General features: G+C 37.2%; 1 protein-coding gene across 12 annotated transcripts in view; it reads left to right on the top strand.

Moving 5' to 3' along the window:
• Positions 1-26,645, top strand: part of TCF4 (transcription factor 4) — a 2,211,973-nt gene that overhangs the window by 1,901,644 nt on the left and 283,684 nt on the right. For all 12 annotated transcript variants that reach the window (XM_044074967.1, XM_044074939.1, XM_044074975.1 and 9 more), the window contains 2 exons: positions 17,433-17,500; positions 22,141-22,219. In XM_044074967.1, the coding sequence (XP_043930902.1) occupies positions 17,433-17,500; positions 22,141-22,219 (147 nt within the window). The remainder of the gene's footprint in view (positions 1-17,432; positions 17,501-22,140; positions 22,220-26,645) is intronic.

Consider the following 26,645-nt stretch of genomic DNA (forward strand, 5'->3'; position numbering starts at 1 on the left):
AGGCATACAGACTTAGGAAGATGGTATACATGTCATGACGCAGAAAGAATTGTTGACCAGAACATTTGTGTGTTTGCTGGAAGTAATTCTGGCTGACTCCAAAAGTTTACTGATGTTAAGCAGGTGGCTATGCTATTTATATGAAACTAATGAAATGCAGAGATATCTAGAAAATATGGGATCATTGTGGGAAACTTTCTTGGAATGTTTGTATTGGAAAGGCTATGAGTTGCATCCAGGAAATGAAAACATAAAGACAAAATCCTAGTCTAAAGTCATATTGAATTTAGGACTTTGAAGTATTGCTGCTTGATTATGTCAGATGGAAATATCAGGATGGGTAAACAAAAAATGTTCTATCTCACATAAAAACAGAGTCTACGTGTATTGTTGCTGGTGAAGTCCTTCGGCATAGCTTTGCCAGGGCCTGTATTAGTCATACAGTAATGCTCTAGTTCTGATCGCTTAAAATGAAGGGTTAGCAAAAGAAAGAGGCATACTATAATAACCAGTAGAAATGTATTTATTTGCATTTTGACAGTTGACCCCAAGTGAGCACTCAATGTCTGTTTATAGAGGAGAGTCAGAAAGTAATCATACTTAATGGAGCAGTTGTGATTCTCTTGAATTCTGTCATGGATGATGACACTTTTTTGGCATATAAATGGCTGTAGAGCTCTGAGGGGAGACTTGTTAAATGTTATGCTTCTGGTGGATGAAGCTTGAACTCTCGAGCTTTAACTTGCAGATGATTGGAGTTGCTCCATAGGAAATCAGTTTCTGCGAGTAGACAGCAGATATGATTCTATTTTGGGGAGAATTTCCCCCTTTTTTGAGTAAGTGCTACATTGGAGTTGGTATATATAGATTTAGGATGTGTGTGCAAAAAATACTTAAAAAATATTTTTTGGTAAGATGTCTTTTATGAATGTAGTTTGGGGATTCCGATCCTCAGTGCATTCGCTTTCATCCACTCATAGTGAAAGCCTTGTTTAGTATGATTGCAGTGAATATTAAATTCAAATGGCTTTTAAGAATCTTAACTTAGTGTTGCTCACAGCAGCAACTGATTCTGGACTGCAAATATATGATGCTCTGTTGATGTTGTACGGAAATCTGTTTGTTAATTACACAGAGGAAAAACTGGGGTGTATCATTATAATGGGTTTCTAGCATCAGGAGGGGAATGTAATGTCAGCTTAACAAGTTCTTTTTGCTTTGTTTTATTTCTGCCTCATGCTTCATGCAGACTTTGTAACAGTCATTCTGTGGCATCATAGAATCAGTGTTAAACTATAGCAATTCTCCTCTCTTACTCTAATATAACTTCCACAAACACCAGCACTGTGATACCTTAGCTGTGCCGCTGAGCATTACCATATCTAAACCTCATCTTTAGTCTTTCCTTTGCTACTATACTCCCTACCCCCTTCTTATAACTGCTTCATTCTACTCTCTACACTCTCCTAAACTGTACTTTCCACCCCTCTGTTTAATACTTCCTCTTCCTCTCTACCAACTTCTTTTTTCTTTTTCAATGCTTTAATGACTTTTTTTTCTGATGACCTATTTTAAAATTGTAATTTATACTTTTTAGCCATTGCTTTTACTGAAGTTTTATGCTTTGTTTAATATGCCATTATTGTATGAATATTTGTTGCTTTTGTACTCATATTCTCTGATTTGGCACGAATGTATGTAGTTATGTAACCAAGTTTCACATTGCTGCTTGTTGTACACTTTGTTACTTGTTGTCCTCGTGTCTCCACTGAAAATGGGCCACTAGCCCAGCTGGACTAACCCGGTTAACAAAAGACAAATAAATACATATAGATAAGTAAATCATGTATGTATGTGTATATATATATATATATATATATATATATATATATATATATATATATATATATATATATATATATATATATATATATATATATATATATATATATATATATATATATATATATATATATATATATATATATATATATATATATAGATAGATAGATATATGCCTGGTTGCATAATGAAGTGACATTTAAGGCCTGTATTTGCTTTTTATTACAGTTTTTTGAAGAATTCAGTCATGATTTTAAAGCCAAACAATTTAAATAAGGTAATGCTTTCTTTTTCTTCTTTCGGCTTTTCCCGGTTAGGGGTCGCCACAGTGGAACTCCAGTCCGCTAATGATTGGCAGTAGATTTTTATGGTGCCGAGGTGCTAGCTCGATGCCCAACCTTCAACGAAGGCATGCCCATTCTACGCATGTCTCGAACGCCACTCGAGTGTGGGGAGGACATGCAGACTCCACACAGAAGGCGCTCCAGCCGAGAATCGAACGGGAGAACCTCTTGCTGTGAGGCAACAATGCTACCGCTGCATCACTGCAATAAAAAATAACAGCAAAGGAGTGATGGCAGCATTTATATGTTAAAAATGCTTTGAGTATGATCGATCAGTTCATAGGTTCATAGTTTCATATGTAAGTACTAGGCTAGCTGCCCATACTGGCCATCCCATTTAGTTAGAGATTGGCCTTACCCATTCCTTGGTCAATCTTTATATATTAACCATAATGAGAATAACTGGGATCATACCATAGATAACTGGAGGAAACCCATGAATGGGTCATAGCATTTCAGAGTTGCCTCTGTTCATAAGTAGTACTGCGGGAGGAGGGGCAGTCCTGGGGTATATTTTCTGTTTACCATCCATAGATCCAAGTTGTGTTTGAATATGGACAGAGATGAACTTTGTTTGATGTGGATGAGTAGTTTCTCCCACAGCAGAAGTATCCTGTGCGAGATATACCTGTCCCTCCAAACCATTCTGTTCATTGTTGGAGAGGAGCTTTACATCCCTAGACAGTATTTCTTATGCCATTTGTCTTGCTAATGTGAAGTAAATCCATCAGTATTGGGTTGGAGAATGTTTGTATGGCAGACACAGGTCACCTCTTAGTCTGTAGGATACTGAGTATAGTGAGAGGCCTTTGAGTCGGACAATGTAGGACATGTGGTTTAGGCCTTGTATTTTTTTAGTAAAGTATCTCTGTGGACATTCCAGTTGTTGTTTGTGTCCAACAGATGCATGCCAAAGGGAGAGCGTAATACTCAATGACTGGCCTAATCGGGGATGAGTAAATGGGAACAGTGACATTCCTAGATCTAGACACAGACCCTTTGTTTATAAGCTGTGCAATATAGAAGTGCATGATCAATTGAGAAAAAAAAATACTTGATCACATCCAATTGAGACACACTACCCCTACAACTCACTCACAAAAAACGTAAAATAAGCATTTTTTTCATAGGTTGGCAAATGTCACTGCACTCCTGTATGATTGGCAAGACTCCCACAACCCCCTGAGCTTTGTATATAATTAGATGGATATAGATATATGGGTTCCATGTGTTTCATTGACTGATGATTTGGTCAGCTACTGAAGTTGAGGGTTCTTTGTTTGAATGTCCAGTTTATTGAACAGACATTTGGTTGGTTGCTTGCTTGGTTGCTTTGGTGAAACATGTAAGTGGGATGTTTACTAGAGGTGTGTGTGTGTGTGTGTGTGTGTGTGTGTGTGTGTGTGTGTGTGTGTGTGTGTGTGTGTGTGTGTGTGCCATTTTGAGTGCTTAAGGTAAGGGTAAACGTTATGTTAGGGGACAGATTTAGTGTGTGCATGTTTGTGTGTTTATGTGTATATACTTGTTGAGTACCTGAGCTGTCTTATGAATTGGTAGTGCTATGGGGATGGCTTTTTTAAGTTAAGAGGCATGTTAGCGTTGGGGCAGGGGCAGGGTTAGGGTTTGCATGCATCACTAAGGTGGAGCAGGGGTGCGACAGTTGCAAGAGCATCCATCATGTGATCCTTGGCTAGAGATGGGGTAAATGGAGAAAGTAAGGAATTTAAAGACCAAGTGTCATTTAAAGCATCATCCTGCCGAATACATGCAAGAGTCTGCATTCTTCCTTCTCCCTTGGGAAGTGCGGGATTGAACTACTTCTACTTGTGTAATGACTGTTGTTGGTAAAAAAGCAGCAGATGAACTCCAGAGCAGTGACTGTTAATGGGGAATTCCTTGGTTTTATCACCCAATGTTCTTACAGTTTCCAGAACAGTATCACAGTTGGACAGCTTGGTTAGAGTGAGAAAATGAGTCCTGCCTTGAAAGTTCAATAATTGAACTCAAGATTAATATGGCTACTGTTTTCTGCCACTAAAGCCAAAGTAAGCATGCTGGCCAAAGTTACTGCTTCTTCCAGTCATTGTGGCATTGAACACTGGACATGTGCACAGAGTTCATCCTTTTTAAGTTTGTTCTTAAGAATATGAAGGCATACTGTAGAGTAGTATGTGTGTACAGCTTTAAGAAGCTTTTTAGGGGCTTGCATGAGTGTATAAATACCGAGCACATGCGAGCCTGACTGCCATTTTGTAGTTAACTGTTGAGATGTAAGCATATATGTCTGTGTAGCCTGTCTGTTAATCACTTCATTTATATTTTGTAATGCTGCAATCCATCCTTATGTGTTTCTATGTATTAAAACATATAAATGAACTACCCCACCTGTTCGTCATCTGTACTAGAGAGGGACAAGAGACATGGTGTCAGAAGTCATGTCTAAAAAGACATGATGCAAGAGTGGGATCCAGATTCCTCAGCTCTGAGACCAAGAGGCAGTTAGTTAAGACTGGGGGAATATAGAGGAGTGAATCATCCCTACTGCACATATAACTCATAAAACAGGTCAGAAACGAATTTCAGATATTAAAACTTGCTCAAATTATTTATTATTTACAAAATATAAAACAAGGCTTTCAGAATGCTCTAAACAAATTTCTAAGTAACAGAAATATTTGAAATTATGATATATTAATAGAAATATTTGAAATATCTACGGAAAATATTTAAAATAAAGTTCGAATTGCGTAAAATTAATAAAATGTGGGAAACAACTGCATTTTTCGCTAAGCATTACTTTTTCACATTAATCAAAGCTATTCAAGTTGTCTGAAGTGTTTGAAGCGTTCGCATATTTGTGCAGTATTACAATACAGTTATTTCACAAAATACAGTCATTTCAAAGCATATTTTGCAAAGTACAGTATTTTGAATAGTTTATTCTGCATTTGAATATTATTACAGGCACATATAGCAGCTTGTTTGTGCATAATTACAAGGGCCATATTTTTCAGTATGTTTGGGTATAATTTGCTGGCATGGCTGAAGGATTTCATAGACCAGCTCCACTTCTGTTTGACAATAGTATTGCAGAGAACTGGAGAGTGTTTGTGCAAGAGTATGACATTTTCATACAGGCTGCATTTTCTGATAAAGGTGACCATACAGAGGCATCTATTCTGTTTAATTTAGCTGGTTTAGAAGCTATAAAAAGGGAGTGTTCATAGGTTCATGGGTATGTACTAGGCTAATGGCCCTGGGGCTTTTACAAGCCTAGCCCATAGATGTGCCCTGGCATTGTGCTGTTCATCGTTAGTTCCCAGTGCCTCTATCAAGTAGAGCCACTGGAGTGATCCCCGGGGTGAACTTTCTATTTCCCATCCACTCTTCAAGATTTTGCTTGAAGAGGGGTAGTGAGGTGCTCTGCTTGACATTAATGGGAAGTCTATTCCAGAGCATGGGTAGTGTCTGGGTTATGAACCTGCCCCTCCAGCGTGTTCTGTTGATTGTAGTAATGAGGTTGAGGTTTCTGGAGCGTGTGGTGCGGAGGGATTGGGATTTCATTTGTGTATGCACCTGCTGTCTTTGCAGGAGAGGGGGAAAACCATCATATAGTTGTACTGGCTGAGTCAAGGGAGGACCCTGAGTGCTTAAAATGTAAATTTAGAGAAATGTGTAGCCCCAAAATGAATATTACAATGGAAAGGCACTTATTTTACACAAGAGATCAAAAGCCTGGTGAAACTTTTGAAACATATATAACAGCCTTGTTTCTCAATGCTAAAACATGCAGATTTGGTGATTTAAGGGATGAGTTGATAAAAGACAGACGTGTGTGGTATTAAAGATGATGCTGTGAGAAAGATTTTGCTTCGTGACAGTGACTTAACTTTGAATAGGACCATTGAGATTTGTCAGATATATGAGCTTACAGAAAAGCACATAAATATGCTTAAAATGAGAGAGGCATGCTTCCAGTAACTTCCAAAGTCCATGTTGATAATATTCAGCACTTGGTTAAAAGAAACAGGCCCAATCACATGGGGGCTGTTGCAGGTCCTGTAACACTCCCTGGGAAACCCTGTAGCTTTCTAGCAAATTCCAGAGCATGCACAGTCTCAGTGAGGCATAAGAGTAAGCCAGCAAGCTCAAAAGAATGTGTCCCCACCCAGTTTTATAGCCAGTCGTCGTAACTGTGGGGGAAGTCATGAGCCTAAAAGGGAAAACTGTTTAGCTTCTGGTCAGCAATGTCACATATGCAATAAGTAGAATCATTTCAAAAGATTTTGTAAATCAAAACACACACACACATTCTTTTATTAAAAGGGAATATTCCAAGAAACAAGTTGATCAATTAGAAAGCCTTGACCCTACTTTTTATGTTGATGGTGTGTCTGTGTTTCATGAAACAGTCAGTGCAGTACATTATGGGCAAATAATGAAGTAATTTGTACTGTTTGGATAAATGGAAAACCCAAAGATCTGAAAGTTGACACAGGTTCAAAGTGCAATGTTATGTCTGCAGAAACATTTGTTAGAGTATGTGCTGGTGAAAAGCTTGATTTGGCAAAGTGTGCGAAGCTTGTTGCTTATGGTGGTGAAGAAATTCAGTCCGAAGGTTCAGTAGTCCTTTCATTTTTATGTGCTAGGAGAAGCTACAGCTTATTTTATGTGGTCAAAATGCACATCCAGTCATTATTAGGGCTCAGAGACAGTTTGAGAATGGGACTGCTTTCATTTAATAAGAAAGTCCATCATGTTGGTTTAATAGACCACTGCTCTAATTTCATCCAGTATATTTTCTCTACCTAAGCTGATCTTTTTAAAGACAAACTAGGCAAGCTTCCAGTTGTGTACTCCCTGAAGTTAGACCCAGATGTCAGCCCAGTTATCAGGCCAGCCTGAGCAGTTCCAGTAGCTATGCAGAACAGAGTCAAAGCCAAGATAGATAAAATAGTGCAACAAGGTGTAATTTGTCTGGTTGATGAATCTACTGACTGGGTGCCTTCCATGGTGGTAGCTCATAAGAAAAGCTCAGTTGATATCAGAATATTTTTTGATCCACGAGATTTGAACAAGGCACTGAAAAGATCTCACCATCCAATGCATACAGTTGAAGAAGTTGCAGCTCTGATGCCGAATGCCACTGTTTTTTCTTTCTTAGATGCAAAGAATTCATTTTGGCAACAAGAAATCCTCATTGTTAACTAAGCTCAGTACTCCTTTTGGCAGGTACAGGTTTTTGAGAATGCCATTTGGGATAAATTCTGCCAGTGAAGTCTTACAACGTGCAATGGAGAAATTTTTTTTCTGGCTATCCCTGTGCTATTATAGTAGATGATATTCTAATAGGAGGTAATGGTGAAGCTGAACATCACAGAAACCTCAAGTATGTTCTTGACAGAGCATGCCAAGTGCATCTTAAGCTGAATCCTCAGAATTGCAAGTTCAGATTACGAGAAGTTACTTATGTTGGTCATTTGTTTACCAGTTCAGGCTTACGACCAGTCCCTTCCAAGCAAACAGCTATTCTCGAGATGTCAGCTCCAGACATTGTTCAAGCCCTACAATGTTTTCTTGGCATGGTTAACTATCTAGGCAAGTTCATTCCAGACTTAAGCCAACTAGCAGCACCACTCAGAGAGCTGACATGTAAAGATGTATCCTGGTCATGGTTGGAACAGTACCAAAGAGCATATAATGTCCTGAAACAGAAAATTGCCAGTCCACCAATTCTCAGATAGTATGATGTTCACAAACTAGTTACTCTTTCCTGTGATGCTTCAAAATTTGGTCTTGGTGCAGTTATTCTTCAAGAGGTTCAACCTGTTGCCTACACATTCAGATCTCTAAACAAAACTGAAATGCAGTATGCTTAGATAGAGAAACAGCTTCTGGCAATTGTGTTTGCATGTTCGAAGTTCCATGATTATATTTATGGTAGGCTTATCCAGACTGAAACAGACCACCAACCTCTAGTCACTATTTTGAGAAAGCCTATGCATACGGCTCCAGACAGATTGCTGAGTATGATGTTGAGATTGCAGAAGTATAATTTCAGTCTTGTCAACACAAAAGGCAAACTTCTTTATCTTGCTGATACTTTATCCAGATCATCCAGGAATACCACTGAACAGAATGAGCAACAGGATTTTAAAGACATGGAAGTGAGACATTTTTCTTCCACACATCTTGATGAGCTTAGAAATCACACAGCCTCAAAGCCAGTTTTACAGAAGCTCAACCACTTTATCAATCAAGGATGACCATCAAAAGCAATCTAGTTTACCTCAAGAAGTGCAACCTTATTTTCCTTACAGAGATGAGATTTTGTCTGACAGTGTATCCTCATAAAGGTCCAAAAGTAATTGTTTCAAAGTCCTTGCAACAAGAGTATATTACTGTCTTGCAATTTGGCCAACCAGGAACTAATTCTACTAAAAGGAAGGCGAGAAGACCAGTGCTTTGCTAATCTATGTCACAAGACATTAAGAGAGTACTTTCATCTTGTTCTGTATGTAATATTATAAAGCCACATCAGCAAAAGGAACCACTTCAGCTAAATCAGATTCCTGAACTACCTTGGTCGACAGTAGCCACTGACATTTTCGAATGGAATGGTCAACATCACTTGGTGTTAGCAGACTCTTATTCTAATTGGTTCGAGAGTAACCTATTTCCCAATTTAGATTCCAGTACTGTCATTACTAAGATGAAGGAAGCATCATGTTGCAGTACATGGTAGTCTGCACAAAGTTATTTCTGACTATGGCACTAGTTACTAGCCAGCAATTCAAAACATTCACAGAAGGGTGGTACTTTATCCATGTTATGAGTAGTCATGAGTACCCGCCGTCAAATGGTTTGGCAGAACATGCAGTTCAAAGTGTGAAACAGTTACAAGAGAAGTCAAAATGAGATAATAGTGATGTTTTCCAGAATCTGTTGAATCTCAAAAATATTCCTTTTGATAAACATGTTCACCTGCCCAGAGACTTCTGTCGAGACATGAACTACCTTACCGCTGAGCAGTAGTTTTTGGTTCCAAGTGCTAAGAATAAGAGATTAGTGAAAGCCCATCTGTTAAAGGAACACCTATTCCAGAAGTCTTATTATGATAAATCCACCAAAAAACAGTCCGTTATGTAAAGGAGAGACAGTAAGAATGCAAACATGCAAAAGTTATGATTGGATTGCAGTCGTGAAGAGTATTTGTCCAGAGCCGTGAAGAGTATTTGTCCAGAGTCAAGAAAATACATTGTGGAATCACAAGGATTATAGTTGAAATCAGAAACATTTGATGCTGGTGTCTGAGCCTGTACCACAGCACCTAGCCTGTGAGAAAGACTCTTTATCTCAGAATGAGTTGTCCAGCGTTCCATTTCCAGAGGACATTCCAGTAGATATCCCTGCTTCTAAGAAGAATCTCGAAGTTCCTGATTTAAGTCGTTCACCAAAAAATGTCCCTGTTGCTAAATCCAGTCCTGAATACTATATTACTAGATCAAGTCACATTTCCAGACTGTTTTACAGATACACGGCAACTTAGACATGAACATTGTGTTTGTTTCTAATGTCTGTATTATTGCTTGTCTTATTCCAATGTCATTTCATTGATGGCAGTCTATTTAAGAGGAAGGATGTAGCTCAATATGTGTGTACAGAATTAAAAAGCTTTCTAGGGGCATGCACAAGTATATAAATACTGAGCACGTGTGAGCCTGACCGCCATTTTGTAGTTAACTATTGAGATGTAAGCATGTATGCCTGTGTTATGTATCTGTTAATCAGTTTGTTTATATTTTGTAATGCTGCTATCCATCCTGATGTGTTTCTATGTAATAAAGCATATAAATGAGCTACCCTGTCTGTTCGTCATCTATACTAGAGAGGGACGAGTGACACATACCCTTTGGAATTTCTTTTGTCCTGGCATCACCTTCCAGGTAGCAGATTCAGCAGCAGATGCAGCAGCTGCCATACTGACTTCTTTGCAGGGCTGTATGCATCAGGCTTATTGTCCAAGTTTTCCCTAAGCCGGAGTGCCTTAGCAAAGGATTGTTTATTTTTGGTTTTATGCTTTTGGATAGCTTCTTCCTGAAGTTCTCATCCCCACATGCAAAATATAGAGCTCTCGATCTTTATGGAAGTCTAGTTATAAGCTCTTTTTCTACTCCTTATACAAGCTTTGTAATATTAAAAACATATTATTGAAGTGTGTAGTCAGAAACTGGTCCATAGCTGTTAGGTTCCTGTGTGGGTTATATAGCCTTTGTAGAGAGGTTCTGCGGGAATAAATGTTCCATTGATTCATCCATGAATTGTTGGCTGAGCAACAGTTTCTTTCCAGATCCCAGTTTCTGCAAACTGCTACTGCTGGCCTGGGTCGCACTAGAAAACAGAAAAGCAGTAATGTAATGTGACTGGTCCACCTTCAGATTGATAAAAGTGACCTGCTTAACTCATGCAAGAGTCACACTCCTCGTTACTACTATAATCTCACTGGTTAACTGTTAGTGGCTTCAAATTAGAACACTGAAGTGTTTTCTTTCTTTACATAGATAAGAATGCCCTGCATTAATAGACATAACTGAAAGATAAGTATGCTGCTTGGTGACTGGACCACCTGTTGTACTTCTGTATATTAAGGTGTGCTCTTTTAATCCAGATCTGTACTGTCTTTCCATTACATACTTTTCACTAGTAATCAGTCTTCCAAGAGGTGGGCTGCATGACTCTCCTATTACTTCATTGTCCTAGCTGTATAAGGCTAATAAGTTTTGCATTTCATTTGCCATATGAAATCCTCATGCATGACAGAATAAAGAAAGTGTTGAGAAGAAAGAAAGGCAGAAAGAAAGTGCATCAGAAAACAAAGCGAAAGTATTAAGTTGCAGAAAGATTTCTGACAGTTTTACAGATTTTCTATGCATGTATGCCAGCCTGTCTAGAATGTTGCAAGAGGAAACTAGACGAATGAACAATTTCAAACAAGTAAATCGAGTATGAAGCTAAGTTGAGGAAAAAGAAGAGGTGTCATGGTCCTGCTGAAGAACAACAGTAATATTATTGAACCTCATATTTATGATAAGGTAAGTATTACGGACTTTGTCTGTTTAAGGATAAGAGATGAAGGACTGCCTTATCAATAGTATGTATATAAAGGGTACAGAAAGCATGGAGGAGGATTTTGAGAATTAATAAATGTCATTTATTCAATAAACATCCAACATGGAATCATAGCATGGGCTTAAATTTGTCTGGGTCAACATGGGAAACTCTTCACATTTGGTTAATCTTTGGTAGAAAAAAAACATGAGACAATTAGTGGACAGACCCATCAAGTTAGACAATATCTTGGACATTATATAACTTCCAAACCACATTAAGACTGCTGGTTATGAATTGTTCTGCCACTTAGGTGGGAATGATCATTCCAGTCACTTCCTGCATCTATTTTTATTTATGTATTGCCAAACAGGCAATAATTATGCAAAAGTGAAAGAACATTTAGCTAATCCATTCACCCATCCACAACCCCCGTTTTCCCATTTTTTGTACATGGGGTTGGGGTGTCACTCAACCAGTGACAATCATCTAGCGCAAATTATTACATCACTGGGTGTCTAGTTCTGCCATGGTTGCTCTTCCATACAGTGGACTCACATACACACTCACAACTATTGCTAATTTAGAGTTTCCAATCCACCTACAGCATGTCTTTAGAATGTGGTAGGAAACTGGAGCACCAAGAGGAGATCCACATGAACACAGGGAGAACATGCAGACTCCATACAGAAGGCACCCCAGCCAGTAATCGAACTGGAGAATCTCTTGCTGTGAGGCAACAACACTGTCTGCTGTGCCACTGTGCCATCCAACCTGCTGCATGGAGGAAAAAACATTGTTTGAGATAGGTTATGCATGAGATATGAAAATAGGTTAATAGACAAATGTTTATGTTTAAGACACAGAATAAATAGTTATCCACTAGTAAGAAGCAATTTTCTTCTACTGTCAATATACAAAAATGAAAAAAAAATAACTGATAATGTCCAGAAATACATAACAGAAGAAATGGATAGTTTGTAGAAATAAGTACTTGAAATCTAAAACTATACAGTCAAGAAGATTAAAATTAGTGCTTAAACTGATGAGAGGGTATGTGTATGAAGAAAATGAGTAAATAATTTACAAGACAACATGAAAATGTTTTTAAATGTACTATAAAGCTTAGAAATCCTGAGCTAGTTGTTGATTATTTCACTGAAAACCAAACCACCAAATACATAGGGAGTCCAATGTCGTAGTAAATGTATGTGCAAATTACATTTTACATTTTTATTATTTATAAAGCAGCAGTGTATTGCCATCTATTAAAATAAGAAGCATACATGTCTTAGATACTGTGGAGTAAATAAAAAATCTTGATAAAATGCATTGTGCAAAAGTCTCAGGCAAAGACAGAATAGCTAATAAAAATTTAAAATTTTTTAAAGAAGTATTGGCATGACTCTGGGACTCATTTTTACAATGTTATAACATCTCACAGATAGTTAATGACTTTAAAATGTGCTATTCTACAACCTGTGTGTAAAAGAAAATATTAAAACTACAGGCATATTAGTGTGCTGCTCAGTAGTGGATAGATTATGGTCTTTTGTCTTGAAGACTTTATCTGAGGTGCTAAACATATCGGATTGCATAATATAAACCTGTCGGACTGCATAATATACATCAACATGTCTATGTAGAAGCTAGATCTGCTACAGATTGCAGTCAGTTTTTTTTATAACATCATAGCAGCTAAATAGCTGAAGATGCAAACTGATGATCTTACTGTATTACTGAATAAAAGGTACAAGATTGGTGCCTCAAACCCATTACTGGGATGCTAGGTATTTGCTTAAGCAAGCAAGAAAGCAAGAACAGATTGAATAAAATACATATCAGAGCAATGTAGTGGGTTGTAGTCAAGGTGTTCCACGGGGCACTGTACTGAGTCTGTATCTGTTTAGCACATATATTTTAGATATTCCATTGGGCATGTTTTACTATCTGTATGCTGATGATCTGAAATTTGGGAAGTATGTTATAAGCAGGGAGGTCAAAAATAAACTTCAGTCATGCCTAAGTAGACTAAATGAGTGGGCAGGTGTTACAATTATGGATGTAAACATTGCCAAAATGAAGCAGATGGCCTTTGGGTCTTCATCCTTGCACTTTTGCTACAACATTGAAAAATGTATTGAAATGGTAAGTCCATTCAAAGGCTTAGATATATGGATGATATCACTCAGTTTTAGCTTTGAAGATTGATAACATTGAGAAGGATTTTAATAAGAAAATTGGTTAACTTAAGCAATCTATAAATGTCATGAAAGGCAGAAATGATGTAAATTATATACATCAGATTAATTAGACATGAGGCCTGATGCAGCAACACCTACACTAAGTGTACACCATTTTAAATGACTAGGTAACACAGGCATAACTCCCACCTTCTTTCTCCTAATTTTGGTTTTCCTACTGATTTTCTTGCAAGCTTAAATATCAAGGAGGATTCATAATGGTTACCACAATGCATAGACTACATCTACACTTAGTGTAATCTTTCTGAGTGGATAAACAGCAGAAAAATATGGTGGGGATGTTGTTGAATACAGATTGTGTACACTTAGTGTAGGCATTCATAAGTCTGGCCCTTCTTGGAGTATATCAGTAGTTCAAGGTTTCCTTACAGTAAATATCAGAAATCAGCCATGGAAAGCATACAAAGGAAATAAACTAGGATTATTTGTAACATGAAGAGACTGTCATTCAAGTAAAGGCTGTGCAAACTAGGACTAATTTCATTAAACAGAGACAGAAGCAGCGCAACTGGTCTTGGTGTTTAAAGCTACACATGATCCTTTTTCATGGGAATGTTAGAACTAAAGTGGAAAAAACAAACAAAAAAGTTAATAATTTCAAATTGTTTCAAACTTTAAAAAAATAACAGAACAGTAAACTGACAATAAGAAAGAGTGCTACATGTCTGGAATTCATTACCTAATGGAGTAAGGGACAGAAACATTCTAAAGTCATAAAAAAGGCAGTAGATGTTCTGTAAGTCTGGATGTTAGCAAGGTTTAGACAGGTGAAAAGGGCCTAATATCCACACCTGAAAAATTTATTAAATTGTGTATTATTGTAATGCTGTTCCAAAGCTTACGTACCGTGATGTGGTTCAGTACAGTCCCAGTCTACATTACATTATAATCACCTTTTTTAACTTTTTTTTTTTTTTTTTTTTTATAAAAAGACATTTTGAGCTCCTAATTAATGGTTACTGGGCATTTTTAAGAAGTAGACTGAGGAATATTACTTACCACAGCATTCTTTTAAGTACCACCTTAGAACTGATATTTGAGTCTAGCTTTCTCATTCATTTAAATATAAGTTTGCCTATGCGCTTATTAAGTTTTAGAAAAGTTTCCCTCTTGAGCATTTCTTAGTGCAGAAAAGAGTAGAACATTCATGCAAAAAGTGATGTACTACATTACCGAAATTTTTATTTGTTTTCATGTCACTTAAATTCTCATGCTCTCATTTGTTAAGTCTCCTAGAAGTTTGTTATGTATACACTTTAGGACATTTATACAGAACATAAACAAAATTTTTATTCGGACAGTATAGAAATGCTTAATATGAAGATATTATATATTTGAAAAACATAGTACATTTACAGGAGTATAAACATAAACATGCAATGTTTCTTACATGGAAAATACCCTCAGATCATAGTTGACCAATGACAGTTAAATGCAATATTTTGTAATATTTTTATCTAAGAAAATGAATGTGTACTGACATGATTTTAAGCTTTGTTCTCTAGCAAAGGTGATGCTGTAATTCTGTGGAAAGAGCTATGTTGTTTTACCCATAGGATCAGTCCTTAAGTTTCCATTTATTATGTCTAACAGTAACCTTCCCAGCCCAGAGCTGAGTATGGAAATTGTTTCTGTATTATAGTCTCTTTAGTTAGATACTTTGTTATAGGAACTTAGGAACGTGCAAATAATGAGCACATGATCACAGGGACCATAAGAGGTATAGCCATACACATCTTTAAACAGATATGCTTAAAAATTATTGTCAACTTTTTCCAGTATTTAATAGTGTCCACCTCCCAAATCAAGTAAGGCTGTAAATGCAAGTAATATTAGCTTTGTGGTTGGTATGTGGTCAGAAATATTTGCATGCCATTATTATTTATTGTGTTATTAGGCAGTTACTCTTAATTATATGTGCAAAGAAATAAAGAAAAATAAGGGCTTTAGTAATGTGTTATGCTTGTATTCATATTATATATACAAGACTTGTGTATCAGATTGTAGTATAATTACTAAAAGACATGTAGATGTTATTATTCAAGTACGGATAGTGTTTGCAACTTGAACCAAGGAGGTTTATGCCATTGAAGCTCTGACATTTGATTACTTCTAATGGATGCTCTTTTAAGATTTTTGGAAGAGACTGTAGAGCATAATAATTTTGCTTCCTGTGACAGAATATTCCAGTGGGCTGGTACAATTTTTGAGAAAATTCTTAGTGTACCTAAGTGTCCCAAAGTAACAGCAGCAGGGTCACCACGACAAAAAGCATAGAATAATGTATTAGTAGAAGGATAAGCGCTTTCAGAAACCAATTTCCTTCATCAGATCCTACCATTAACTGACATGCATATAACGATATATGCTACTTTTAAAATGTCATAAGCCAATCAGCAGAATTCAAATGGCCCATGCAATTTCAACAGCAGATGTCATTTCCTGATACATCATAACACATTCTCAATCCAAATAAAAATATGCATATGTGAAAACACGTACTAAAATATATATAAAATATAAAAACATATAAAGGACATAACCATAACACATAAAAATTGTGTAAAACTTTATAAATGTGTTTAACATAACCATATCACAGTCTTTAAGCATTCAGCACAGGTTTTAAATGAGTAAAAGCATTTAAACCTGGCAGAACATGTGCACATAGTTCTGCTATCCAATATGTTTCCCTTACCTCAGTGGCATTTTGCAAATCTCCTCCCCTAATGTTACTGTTGATGGTATCTATAATCATAAAGGAAAAAACTATGATCAGAGTAAAGTGCTACATGTTGAAACAAAGCACTGTGTTCTAAACTGTTACGTATAGCATATTGATGTTGTAAAATCCTTGTTTAAACATGTGGTTCGTTTTACCTACATAAAAATAAATGCAATGGTTGAACTTAGCAATATATATCACATTTCTAGTAGTGCATGTAGCATATCCTTTATAAAAATAATCCATATGTGTACTTGGATGTAAAAAATTATTTAAAGTATTTATAAAAGGACATGCTTTGCACCTTTTACAAGGGTATGTACATTTCTTTTCTGATGGAAATCTAAAACTATGACTATTAGTTGGTCTGTAGCATAACAGAGCTACTTACTTCAAGTTACTGTTCCTCTTATAACTAAAGCGAGGTACAGAACCAACTATATTCCCTATTTGTTCATCCACTAAAAGCATTTCCCAATTGTCACGTATAATGTTACAAATATATCTACTGTCACTATTATGTCTGTGTGGTACCCTGAAATAAGAGGGACTGAAAGCCCCCCCCCCCTTTTTTTGATTGTTGGCATGCCCAACAGAAAACCATGGTTTCCCCTTATTCCTGTTTAAAACATCTAGATCTCCAGTGCTTGCATATATCTCCTTTTCCTTATAACCACACTCTATCAAATTCTGGACAGTTTTGTCTTTCTGTGACTGAAAATTTTCTTCACTACTACATAATCATTTATAAAATAAATAATTTTATGCGTTTTGTCGTGGTGACCCTGCTGCTGTTTGTTTGAATATTTTTAACATTTTAAGACTTAAAACATTCTAGAATGTGAGAAATAAGATATTGTTATTAATTATCTGCATTAAAATTGTAACATTTCGACGCACAATATTTTAAGTTTGTATAATTGTCACCTGAGCCTTAAAACATACACATATTTTGAGAGCATTGCATGTGTATAGTACTTTATTTTTAAATTAAAACAATTGTATGTTTGTATCCAGAAATCCAGAAATTCATGTTAGCAGTGGATTGTGACTGTGCAGATTATAAATAAGCAAAAGCAAACTCTGCCATTGACATCTTTTTTTTTTGTTTTTGTTTTCCTTTTGTTTGTGTGTGTTTTTTTTAACCAGCGAGTCGAGGAAGTGGAGCAGTAGGCAGCTCGCAGACTGGCGATGCACTGGGGAAGGCGCTTGCATCAGTAAGTAAATATTTGTTTTGCATGCCATGTATTAGCCCCAAATTCATCCTTTAACGCAGCCAGTTAACGTTGGACCTTCAGTCTAAATGATTATTGCATATTACTTTTCGGTATACTTATTCTAATAGCGACTGTACACATATTTGATTTGGTCAGATGATTTTACAAAATCAGTGGCGCAGAGTGCACTGTTAAATTTTAGTGCTGTAATAGGCAGCTGGATATATTGGCTGAAATAAGGCTGCTCAGCCGTGGTAGGTATAAACAGATTTGACTGTATTATGGATTATAAATTGCAATTAAATTACAACTTTCACAGTAGAGAGATGTCTTTGAATTAATAAGTTTTTGATATTGAAAAGATAGTTCAACATTAGTAAGTATTTAGTAATGCAAATTAGTCATATATACAAACCCCTCTGGCTATTTATTTTGTTTCTTTTTAGCTGTATTTAATTTCTGAAAGTCCAAGGGAGCAATGTAGAAGATGTTTGCTGGTGACAGTATACATTTGCTGACTGAATAGTTTGTTTTCTTCCTTTTTAGGTATAGTTTATTAGCTTTTTTTCCCTGAGACTAACACAGGCGGGTTAGTTTATAGGGGAGTAGAATATGGATAGCAGATATGTATTAGAGATCAGTCCATTAAATTTAGATGTGATCAGCTACATTAAGACAGCCGGTGCTGTACTCTGTCATGTTGTAATGCATGTTTACAATTTCAAAGTCCCTTCTTGTCTTAGCTAGGTATGTGTTACTTGGTTGGCAGGTTTATAGCAGTTTACTCCCTTTTGGCAGTTATATTCTCTTTTGTAAATACTGTTGTTTTTAATCTAGCATTTGCCTTTTTACGTGTGTGTGTAATGCTTTAGATGTTTCACTCATGTCTACTGTTGTCCACTTCTGTGTTTGTTCACTTTAGGTTTATGTTTCACAACTTCCCACTGTGTGATTGTAATGTGAATGTTATTCTAACTATTTCTGAGTATTCGTTTTTGGCTGTGATGTGGGTATTATCATCTAGTGTCGTACTCCCTGCTTGCTCTTTCTGACTCATGCCATAAAATAAGATTGTATTGTGTGGGTAATTCAGTGAATTTAAATTATGTACAAAAGTGACTTTTATAACTGGGCAAAGAGCAGAAAAGTCAGATAAATGTAATTGTTTTTCTTTGGAAGACTTTGCTCCCCACTTCATACAAGGGATTATGTCCATCGCACCCCATGTTTATTTATTTATTTATTTATTTTATTTTACATTTGTTGACCGGGATAGTCTGACTGGATATATGTCCATTTTCAGTGGAGGCCCTGGGAGAAAAGCTCCAAGATAGTAATACACATTGAACATTTAGTAAATGCTATTTTCAAGCAGATTACAGTCATAAGCAATACCAACATTTAGTACATATAGTTCTAACTTATTATAAAACACTTTACAAAACATAACATTATTTTCAAAGTTATATGTACATAACATTACATTCAGGTTTAAGACACATTGAGCAGCAGTTATACAATTGTCCCTTCCTGAAATGGAGTGGAAGAAAAAAGTTAGAAGTAGTTGAAGGTAAGGCACCTAAGAAATAGGCAGGTCACTAGTCAGGGGTTAGTGCAAGGACATAACCAATGAGTTTTGAAGTATTTCTTGAGTTTGTTTTTGAATTGAGCTAGTGAGGGTTCTAGGGTCAAGTCAGCTGGGAGCCTGTTCCATGTTTTTCCAAAGGAGTTGGCAAACAGAGAGTCCCCAGCTGAGTAGTTGGATTTGTATGTTTGAACTAGGAGTCTAGTGGATGATCGCAGTGGCCAGGTGCTGGTGTAGGGGCTGATAATATTTTTTAGTGCAAGTGTATTTTCTGGTTAGTAAAGGACTTTATGTGCCACTATTAGCTGGTTAAACTGCAGTAAGCTAGGCAGTTCAAGACATCCTAGGCGATTTAGGTTGTGAAAGTGGTGTGTCCGGTAGGCTGTGCCAGTAGCAAATCTGGAAATGTGGTTATAACAGGATGATAGTTTATTAAGATCTGTTTTGTTTAAGCTGGAGAGTAGAGGTGAGGCATAGAGAAGAGTTGATAGTAGATGGGAATGGGCAATTGCAGTCCTAGCAAGTGGGGTAAGGAAAGGTTTGATTCTGTAAAGAGAGCCAAGTTTTTTATTAATGGTTTTGATAGTTTGATTGATATGCGCATCAAACTTCAGGTTGTTATCAATTATGACACCCAGTAGTTTAGTTTGGGCTTCTGGGGAGATGGTAGTGCCATTGTTAGTGGTTATGTTGAAGTATGGCAGGGGGGTTCGGCATGTGGGGGAGAAAAGGAGCAGCTTAGTTTTGTTGGGGTTTAGGATTAGCTGTTGACTGGAGAGCCATTTTTCCACTGTATTGAAAGTATTTTGAGTTAATCTGAATAAAGTAGCTGGTGAGGTGTCAGAACAAATCAAGGTGAGTCATCCGCATATTGAATGCAGGTAGCATCTGGGATGACTGAATGAAGGTCGTTGATAAAGATGGAGAAAAGAAGGGGTCCTAGTATCGAGCGCTGGGGGACTCCTAATGTGATGGGTAGGCGAGCTGATAGCTTGTCCTGCCATAGGACCGCCTGTTGCCTGCCCTACAGGTAGGATTGAAACCATTGGAGTGTGTGGTTGTTTAAGGAGAAGGCCTTCAAGGTATTTATAAGCATTTTGTGGTCAACCATCTCAAAAGTCTTGGATATATCTAGAAAGAGTGTTGAGGGTAGTTTGTTATTATTGCGGTTGTGGTTAATGACGTTAGAGAAAGAGAGGAGGGCAGAAGTAGTACTGTGGTGTGGCTTAAAGCCATGCTGAAAGTTTGCCAATAGCTTGTTCTGTGGTGAGGTAGTGCATGAGCTGTATGTGTACACACTTCTTCATCATTTTAGCTAGAGGTTACAGAATAGCTATAAGTTTAAAGTTTGACAATTCAGTGGAGCTCCCTCCTTTGTGGAGAGGTATGACATGGGAGAGTTTCCATATAGTGGGTACAGTAGCTTCAGATATAGCTCTGTTGATCAAGATTAAGATAGAGTATGCTATGGTGTCACAGCCTTTTGCAGATAGTCTGCTGGGAAGAGGTCGGCAGCCAGGGTGGTGGGTCTTAGTTTCTTAAGTAGGGCATGAATAAGTTTAGTAGGAACAAGTTGAAAGGTAAAGTATGTTTGGGTACTGGGTGTGGCTGCATTATAATTAGAGCCATTGGGAGAGAGTTGACTGGCTAGAGACTGGATAGTCTCTGTGAAGAAGCTGTTGAAGTTATTAGCACTGTCTCCTGGGGATTTATGTTGGGAAGCTGAGGGGGTTGCAGTGGCGGTTTGGCTGGGGTGGATTAGTTTGTTTATTCCTGCCCAGAACGTTTGAGGTTTGTTTTGGTGTTTTTGCAGTAGATGGTAACAGTGGTTCTTTTTGTCTAAGGTTATGGATTTTTTGGTGTCATTCTTTAGCTGTCTGAATCTTAGTTTATCAAGTGGGGCTTTTGTTTTTCAGTAGGTGGCCCATGCTTTGTTTCTGAGTGAAATTTTGGTTTTGGTATCTTTAGAAAGCCATGGTGCGATATTAACTTTGGTTCTAACAGAGCGGCTGGGAGCATGGGAGTTAAGAATAGCAAGGAATCTGGTACCTAATGTTACCAATTACAGTCAACTATGGGATCGCTATGCCTTAGGGTAGGGAAAAATACACATACATACACAAACACGTGCACCATAGCAGCAGCAGCAGCAGTGTGACCTTCACTGGACATCTTTGCTAATCGATAAGCTTGATGTGTTCTCTAGGTCTGGGTTTTCCTTTGGGGCCACAGTGATAAATGTTTCTATGAAGGAGACCACCCATGTTGGTGAGCTTGGGATTCTGTGTTGCTTTTACTGTGGATGAGTCTCCTCATACTAGAAATGAAAGTTGTGTACTTACCATAATGAAATATCTAGATGAGGAGCCCCATCCTTGGTAATATAACCACCCAGCATCCCCTTCCCTTGCTAACTTGCTCTGGAGGTCAGTTTTCTTATTGCTGCCTTGCAGGTATTATAGAGATCTGGACTGGAATGTCCTGATACAGAGTATTATGAATTTATTGGGAGGGACTAGTAGCCTCAGAAAGCTATAGATGCCAAGCTGCATATGGTCAGTAATGCTGTTACCAGGGATGGACCTGCTCTTCGAGATGTATTGTTTTTTAAATATATAATTTTCATATTTGTGCTAATGGTGGTGTGAATTGACCTGTAAGCAAAACATAGCTTGTCTAATTGCCCATTGGGATGTTATTATTTATTCAATATGTCTAATTCTCAAATTTATGGAAGCAATTGTAGATTTACCCTATTTACTCTGTTTCTGAAAGAATATGCCACTTGTAAAGCTGCAAACTGTATATGTTCTGTTACTTCTTCATATAAATTTATATAAATTTGAATTTGATTTGACACATAACAGTTTACTTACCAGTATACATTGTTATAGTAATAGAAATTTAAAAATTTTGTCAAAAGCTTTTGTTTGATGTAATTACATGTGGATCTTTTTTTTTCATTTAATCTTCTTCCCCACATAGATTATTTGCTTGTCTTCTGGTGATGTAGTGCTGAAACAGTTCTATTCTATTTTTCCTCTTTTTTATTCAGATTTATTCACCGGACCACACAAACAATAGCTTCTCATCAAATCCTTCAACACCGGTTGGTTCACCACCTTCTCTCACAGGTAATGATGACTGTATGACAACATAATCTGAAAAAGAAAGCAGCATTGAACCTCATTCAAAAAAAAAAAACAAAAAAAACATCACTAAGAAAAGTGCTGGCATGTTTTTATGCAACATGCTAATTATAGTGTGTTCCTAAATGATAGTCTGTGGGCCACCTGTACTGTAACAGACCTTTTGTAAGGATGACCCAGCAAGGTGTGTGTTGCACTGTGCTCTTCAAACACAGAGGCAGAGAGGTACAGAGTACTACACCTTTAACCTTGTAGCCCATGTATACTGTTGATTTAGTAGCCCTCTAACTTGAATCATAGTAGGTTCGATTTTATTTCTTTTTATTTTATTTATTTGACATTTGTTTACCAGGAAAGTGCAACTGGGTGCGAACCCATTTTCATTGGAGGCCTGGGGAGAAATGCTCCACAATACAATTTAAACGTAATTTGTTAATTTCATTTTTTTAATTTAACATTTATTTACCAGGAAAGTCTGACTTGGAATGAAGCCAATTTTTAGTGGAGGCCTGGGGAGAAATGTTCAAGATGCAATTGCAATCAACATTGGTTACAAAGCTTAAAACAATCACACAGGAGTACAATGTGTGGATACAATAAACAAAGAAAATAAGCAAATATAAAGCAAGCAATAAAGCTGAGCATATATTATAAAGAAGATAGAAGAGAGTTCCTAATATATATGTCACATTATAATGCATGAAAAATATATTGCAGAATAAGTAGTAAGTCATAAAACTGTATACACTTTCTGGCAAGAGACTTGCGTATTAAATTTCAGTTATGATTTCTGGGATAGATAAAGGTTAGTGTAAGAATAGAGAGAAGGAACATTATAAGGTTAAGGAATTATAGAAAGGTTAGTCTACAAAGTAGGTCATGCAAAAAGGGAAGTGGAATAGATCAAGGAAAAGTCTATTAAGACTGGAGAAAAGGGAATAGAAAAGAGTACTAAGATCGTGTGGAGCATGGACAGATCCAATTACTGGTTAGATGTTCCTTCAGCCTAGACTTGAAGGAGTAGTAGCTGGGTATAAGTCTGATTGATTCTGGAATGCTATTCCATGGTTTGGCAACAGAGCGAGAGCACAGACCAACCCTGTTAGAACTTTGAGGTTTGAAATAGACGGTAGATACTTGTGAGAATAGTGTAGACCACGAGATGGAATATAATATTGAAGTATTGATGATATAGTTTGTGAAAATGAGTTGTAGTACAATATTTTGTGTTTTAGTGTTATTAGATTAAAGGTGAGAAGGTGGAGTAGTTTGATCCAATTTAGGGACTTGAGAGCAGAGCAATGGTGAGAGCAGTGGGCCTGCCCTGTGGCAAATTTATTATAACATTGGCTAAGTTTTGCTTTGAGGGAAGAGTGAATATTGGTTAGGATAGGTGAAACATATAGAAGGGAGGGTAAGAGATAGGTGGTGGCAAGGGTTACTCTTGTGGAGTTGGAGATGAATTTATTAGCCCTATACATCATGCCCAATTTTTGATTACTTGTTTTTATGTTGTTGCTAATATGCAGGTCAAATTTAAGATTGTTGTCAATAGTTACATCTAACAGTTTTGTGTGTGAAACCACATTGACTGAAGTATTGTTTAGAGAAGTAATAGCAAAGCTAGAAGTATCTGGAGAAAATTGTTTTGGTAAAAATAGTAGAAGTTTAGCGTTTTTTGGGGTTAAGATGGTTGTTGAGGTAAGACTCAATGGAATTGAATGCTTCTTGAGTTAAGCTCTGTAGATGAGAAAGATTCATGGTAGAGGAGATTAATCTAGAGTCACTGGCATATTGCATAATGGTGGCTTGTTTGGTGGGTAGTATTAAGATGGTTAATAAAAATGTTGAAGAGGAGTGGACCTAGTATTGAGCCTTGGGGTACCACACTTCTGACTGGTAAGTAAGGAGAGAAGATAGAGTTCTATTTGACAGATTAGCATTTGTTAGAGAGATAGCTAATGAACCATTGTAAGAATGCTTCAGTTAAGCCCAGAACAGATAGTTGGGATAAGAGTTTGGGTGGGAAACAGTGTCAAAGACTTCGGATAGATCTTAGAACCGAGAAGAGACAAAGTTTCCTGAGTCACAAGCTTTGTTGACAGTGTTAGTAAAGGATAGTAGGGCAGTGATAGTGTTGTGTGCTGGTGTGAATCCATGTTGGGTGGGAGAGAGATTATTGTCTAGTAGGTATTGAAAAAGTTGTTTATGGATTTATTATTATTTATTTATTAATTTAACATTTGTTAACCAGGAAAGTCCGACTTGGAACGGAGCCAATTTTCAGCGGAAGCCCAGGTAGAAATGCTCCAGATGCATGTCTTTGTAACATGGATACATTTTTCTAGAAGATTTGATAGTGGTGAAAGAATAACAATTGGCCTAAAGTTAGTATTTTAGATTTAGAAGAGTTGAAGTTCATGTTTTGTGGGAACTCAGTTTCACACCAGTATGCAGCATGTAATGTTTTGAGTTGTAGATGGGGGTTGTAAAGCTAGTACTATGGTGACAGCACGGGCAACATGCGATTAGTGTCTGTGCATTTACAAGAAGAAAGGGATACTACTGCTGTGGCAATCTCAAAAAATAAAGGATGATAATCTGTGCATTGAAAAAAGCCCTGTCTTGCCATTTTCAATTTGCAATTATTTTTTAATAAAATCGTTTTGTATGATGCACGTGGGTGTGTTATCATTCTGTATGGTGCATGTGGTTGTGTTCACCTGAGAATTTTGGAATAACTGAGTGAAGATTTGTTGACACCTCTGAGTACTTTTTTAAAAAAATCATAGGAAGAATGCATAGTAATTAAGTACCAGGATGAGGGAAGACATGGTAACCCTTCATTAACACATAAGCAAAGTAGAGGCTGGAAACTGTGGACAATACAGTGTGGCCTTGGCTGTGAGAAATGTATGGAAACGTCTGAAAGAATGAAACAAATGACTGTATGTGTAAAGGGAAGGTAAGCAGAATTGTCACAGCAGCATGGATTCAGACTTATAAAATGATGTCAGATAAATCCAATATATTTTCCTGACTGGATGACTCTAAATAACCAGGTCAGGAATAAAGTTCCAGATGTTGTCTACATAGAATTTAGTAAGATGTTTAATGGAATCTAACAGAACTACACCCTCCAAGAAAAGGCAACTTAGCAAACTAGGTGTGACTCATGGTTCCCAGACTATAGATGAGGCAGGAGAATGAGAGGCAAGACACAGCGGATGATTTATGTAAATCAGAGTGCACTTTGAACAATACAGTATTACTAGTGAAGTAATACATGATTCATTTTTGGAACGATTTCTTTATAATGTTTTTAAGCAGTTTTATTGAGGAACTAGATGGGGAAAGTACACCTCTTTGCTGATAGCTGAAAGATCTACAAGCAGACTGTGTGGGGTAAAAAACATAACAAAATGTGCTTTGTAGGTTTGTAAGAATGGTAAAATGTAGCAGACTTAATTCAGCCCGAAGTAATGTATCTGGGCAAAATACTTCAGAAGAATACACAGCTGAGAGGTTGAGAAGGAACTAGGAACCTCAAAATGCCAATGCATATGGTTCTCTCATGTCCCATATTTATTCATTTATTTAATTTATTTGTATTTGTTTACCAAGAAAGTCTGACTAGGCAAGATAGCTCCTTTTCAGTGCAGGCCTGGATAGAAAAGCTCTGTAAAAGACAAAGTTAATAACAACATGGAATAAGTAAAGCACTGACATTTTACAGTAATTTAAGTAGTCCCTGCCTGCTCCCCAACACATAATTACCTTTTATCTTGTCATATCTCTCACATTTGTTATGCAGTTCAGGGATAAGAATGGATTAGAACTGAAGAAGATGAGGCAGAAGGAGGTCAATAAATAGGATGGTCTAGGAAAATGTAGAGGTAAAAAGGAACAGGGCAGGAGTATGAGTAGAGGTTAAAGAGGAATACACCAAGTCTGATGTAATAGAGTAAGGAGGGAGATGAAGATGCAGCCACAAAAAGGGAGGCCAAGGAAAAAGAAGTCAAGACAGAATGACAGATGCAGACAGCAATGACAAGCGATGAAAGGGAAAGCGTGCCAGTTGTGGCCATGCTAGAATCAGTGTAGGAAATGTGTAAGGAGGAATACTCAGCAGGCTGAGGGTGGCAAAAGAAACAGAATAGTAGAGGGTGTTTTAGGAAGAGCACAGGAAAGATGAGAAGGGGTCAGATGCAACATAATGAGGGAACCATCCCCACAAGAGAGAGAAGGGCTGGGTGATGGAAGTGGGAGGGGACAAGTTATAGATATGGTGTATAGTCACTTGTGGAAGTGTTAGGGGAGAAGTTGTAGATAAGTGGTATAGTCATGTGTGGAAGTGTCAGGGGAGAAGTGGTATAGTCATGTGTGGAAGTGTTAGGGGAGAAGTGGTATA

The sequence above is a fragment of the Protopterus annectens genome, chromosome 1.part1 (genome assembly GCF_019279795.1).
Source record: "Protopterus annectens isolate FY-2018-M chromosome 1.part1, PAN1.0, whole genome shotgun sequence".
Lineage (NCBI taxonomy): Eukaryota > Metazoa > Chordata > Ceratodontiformes > Protopteridae > Protopterus > Protopterus annectens.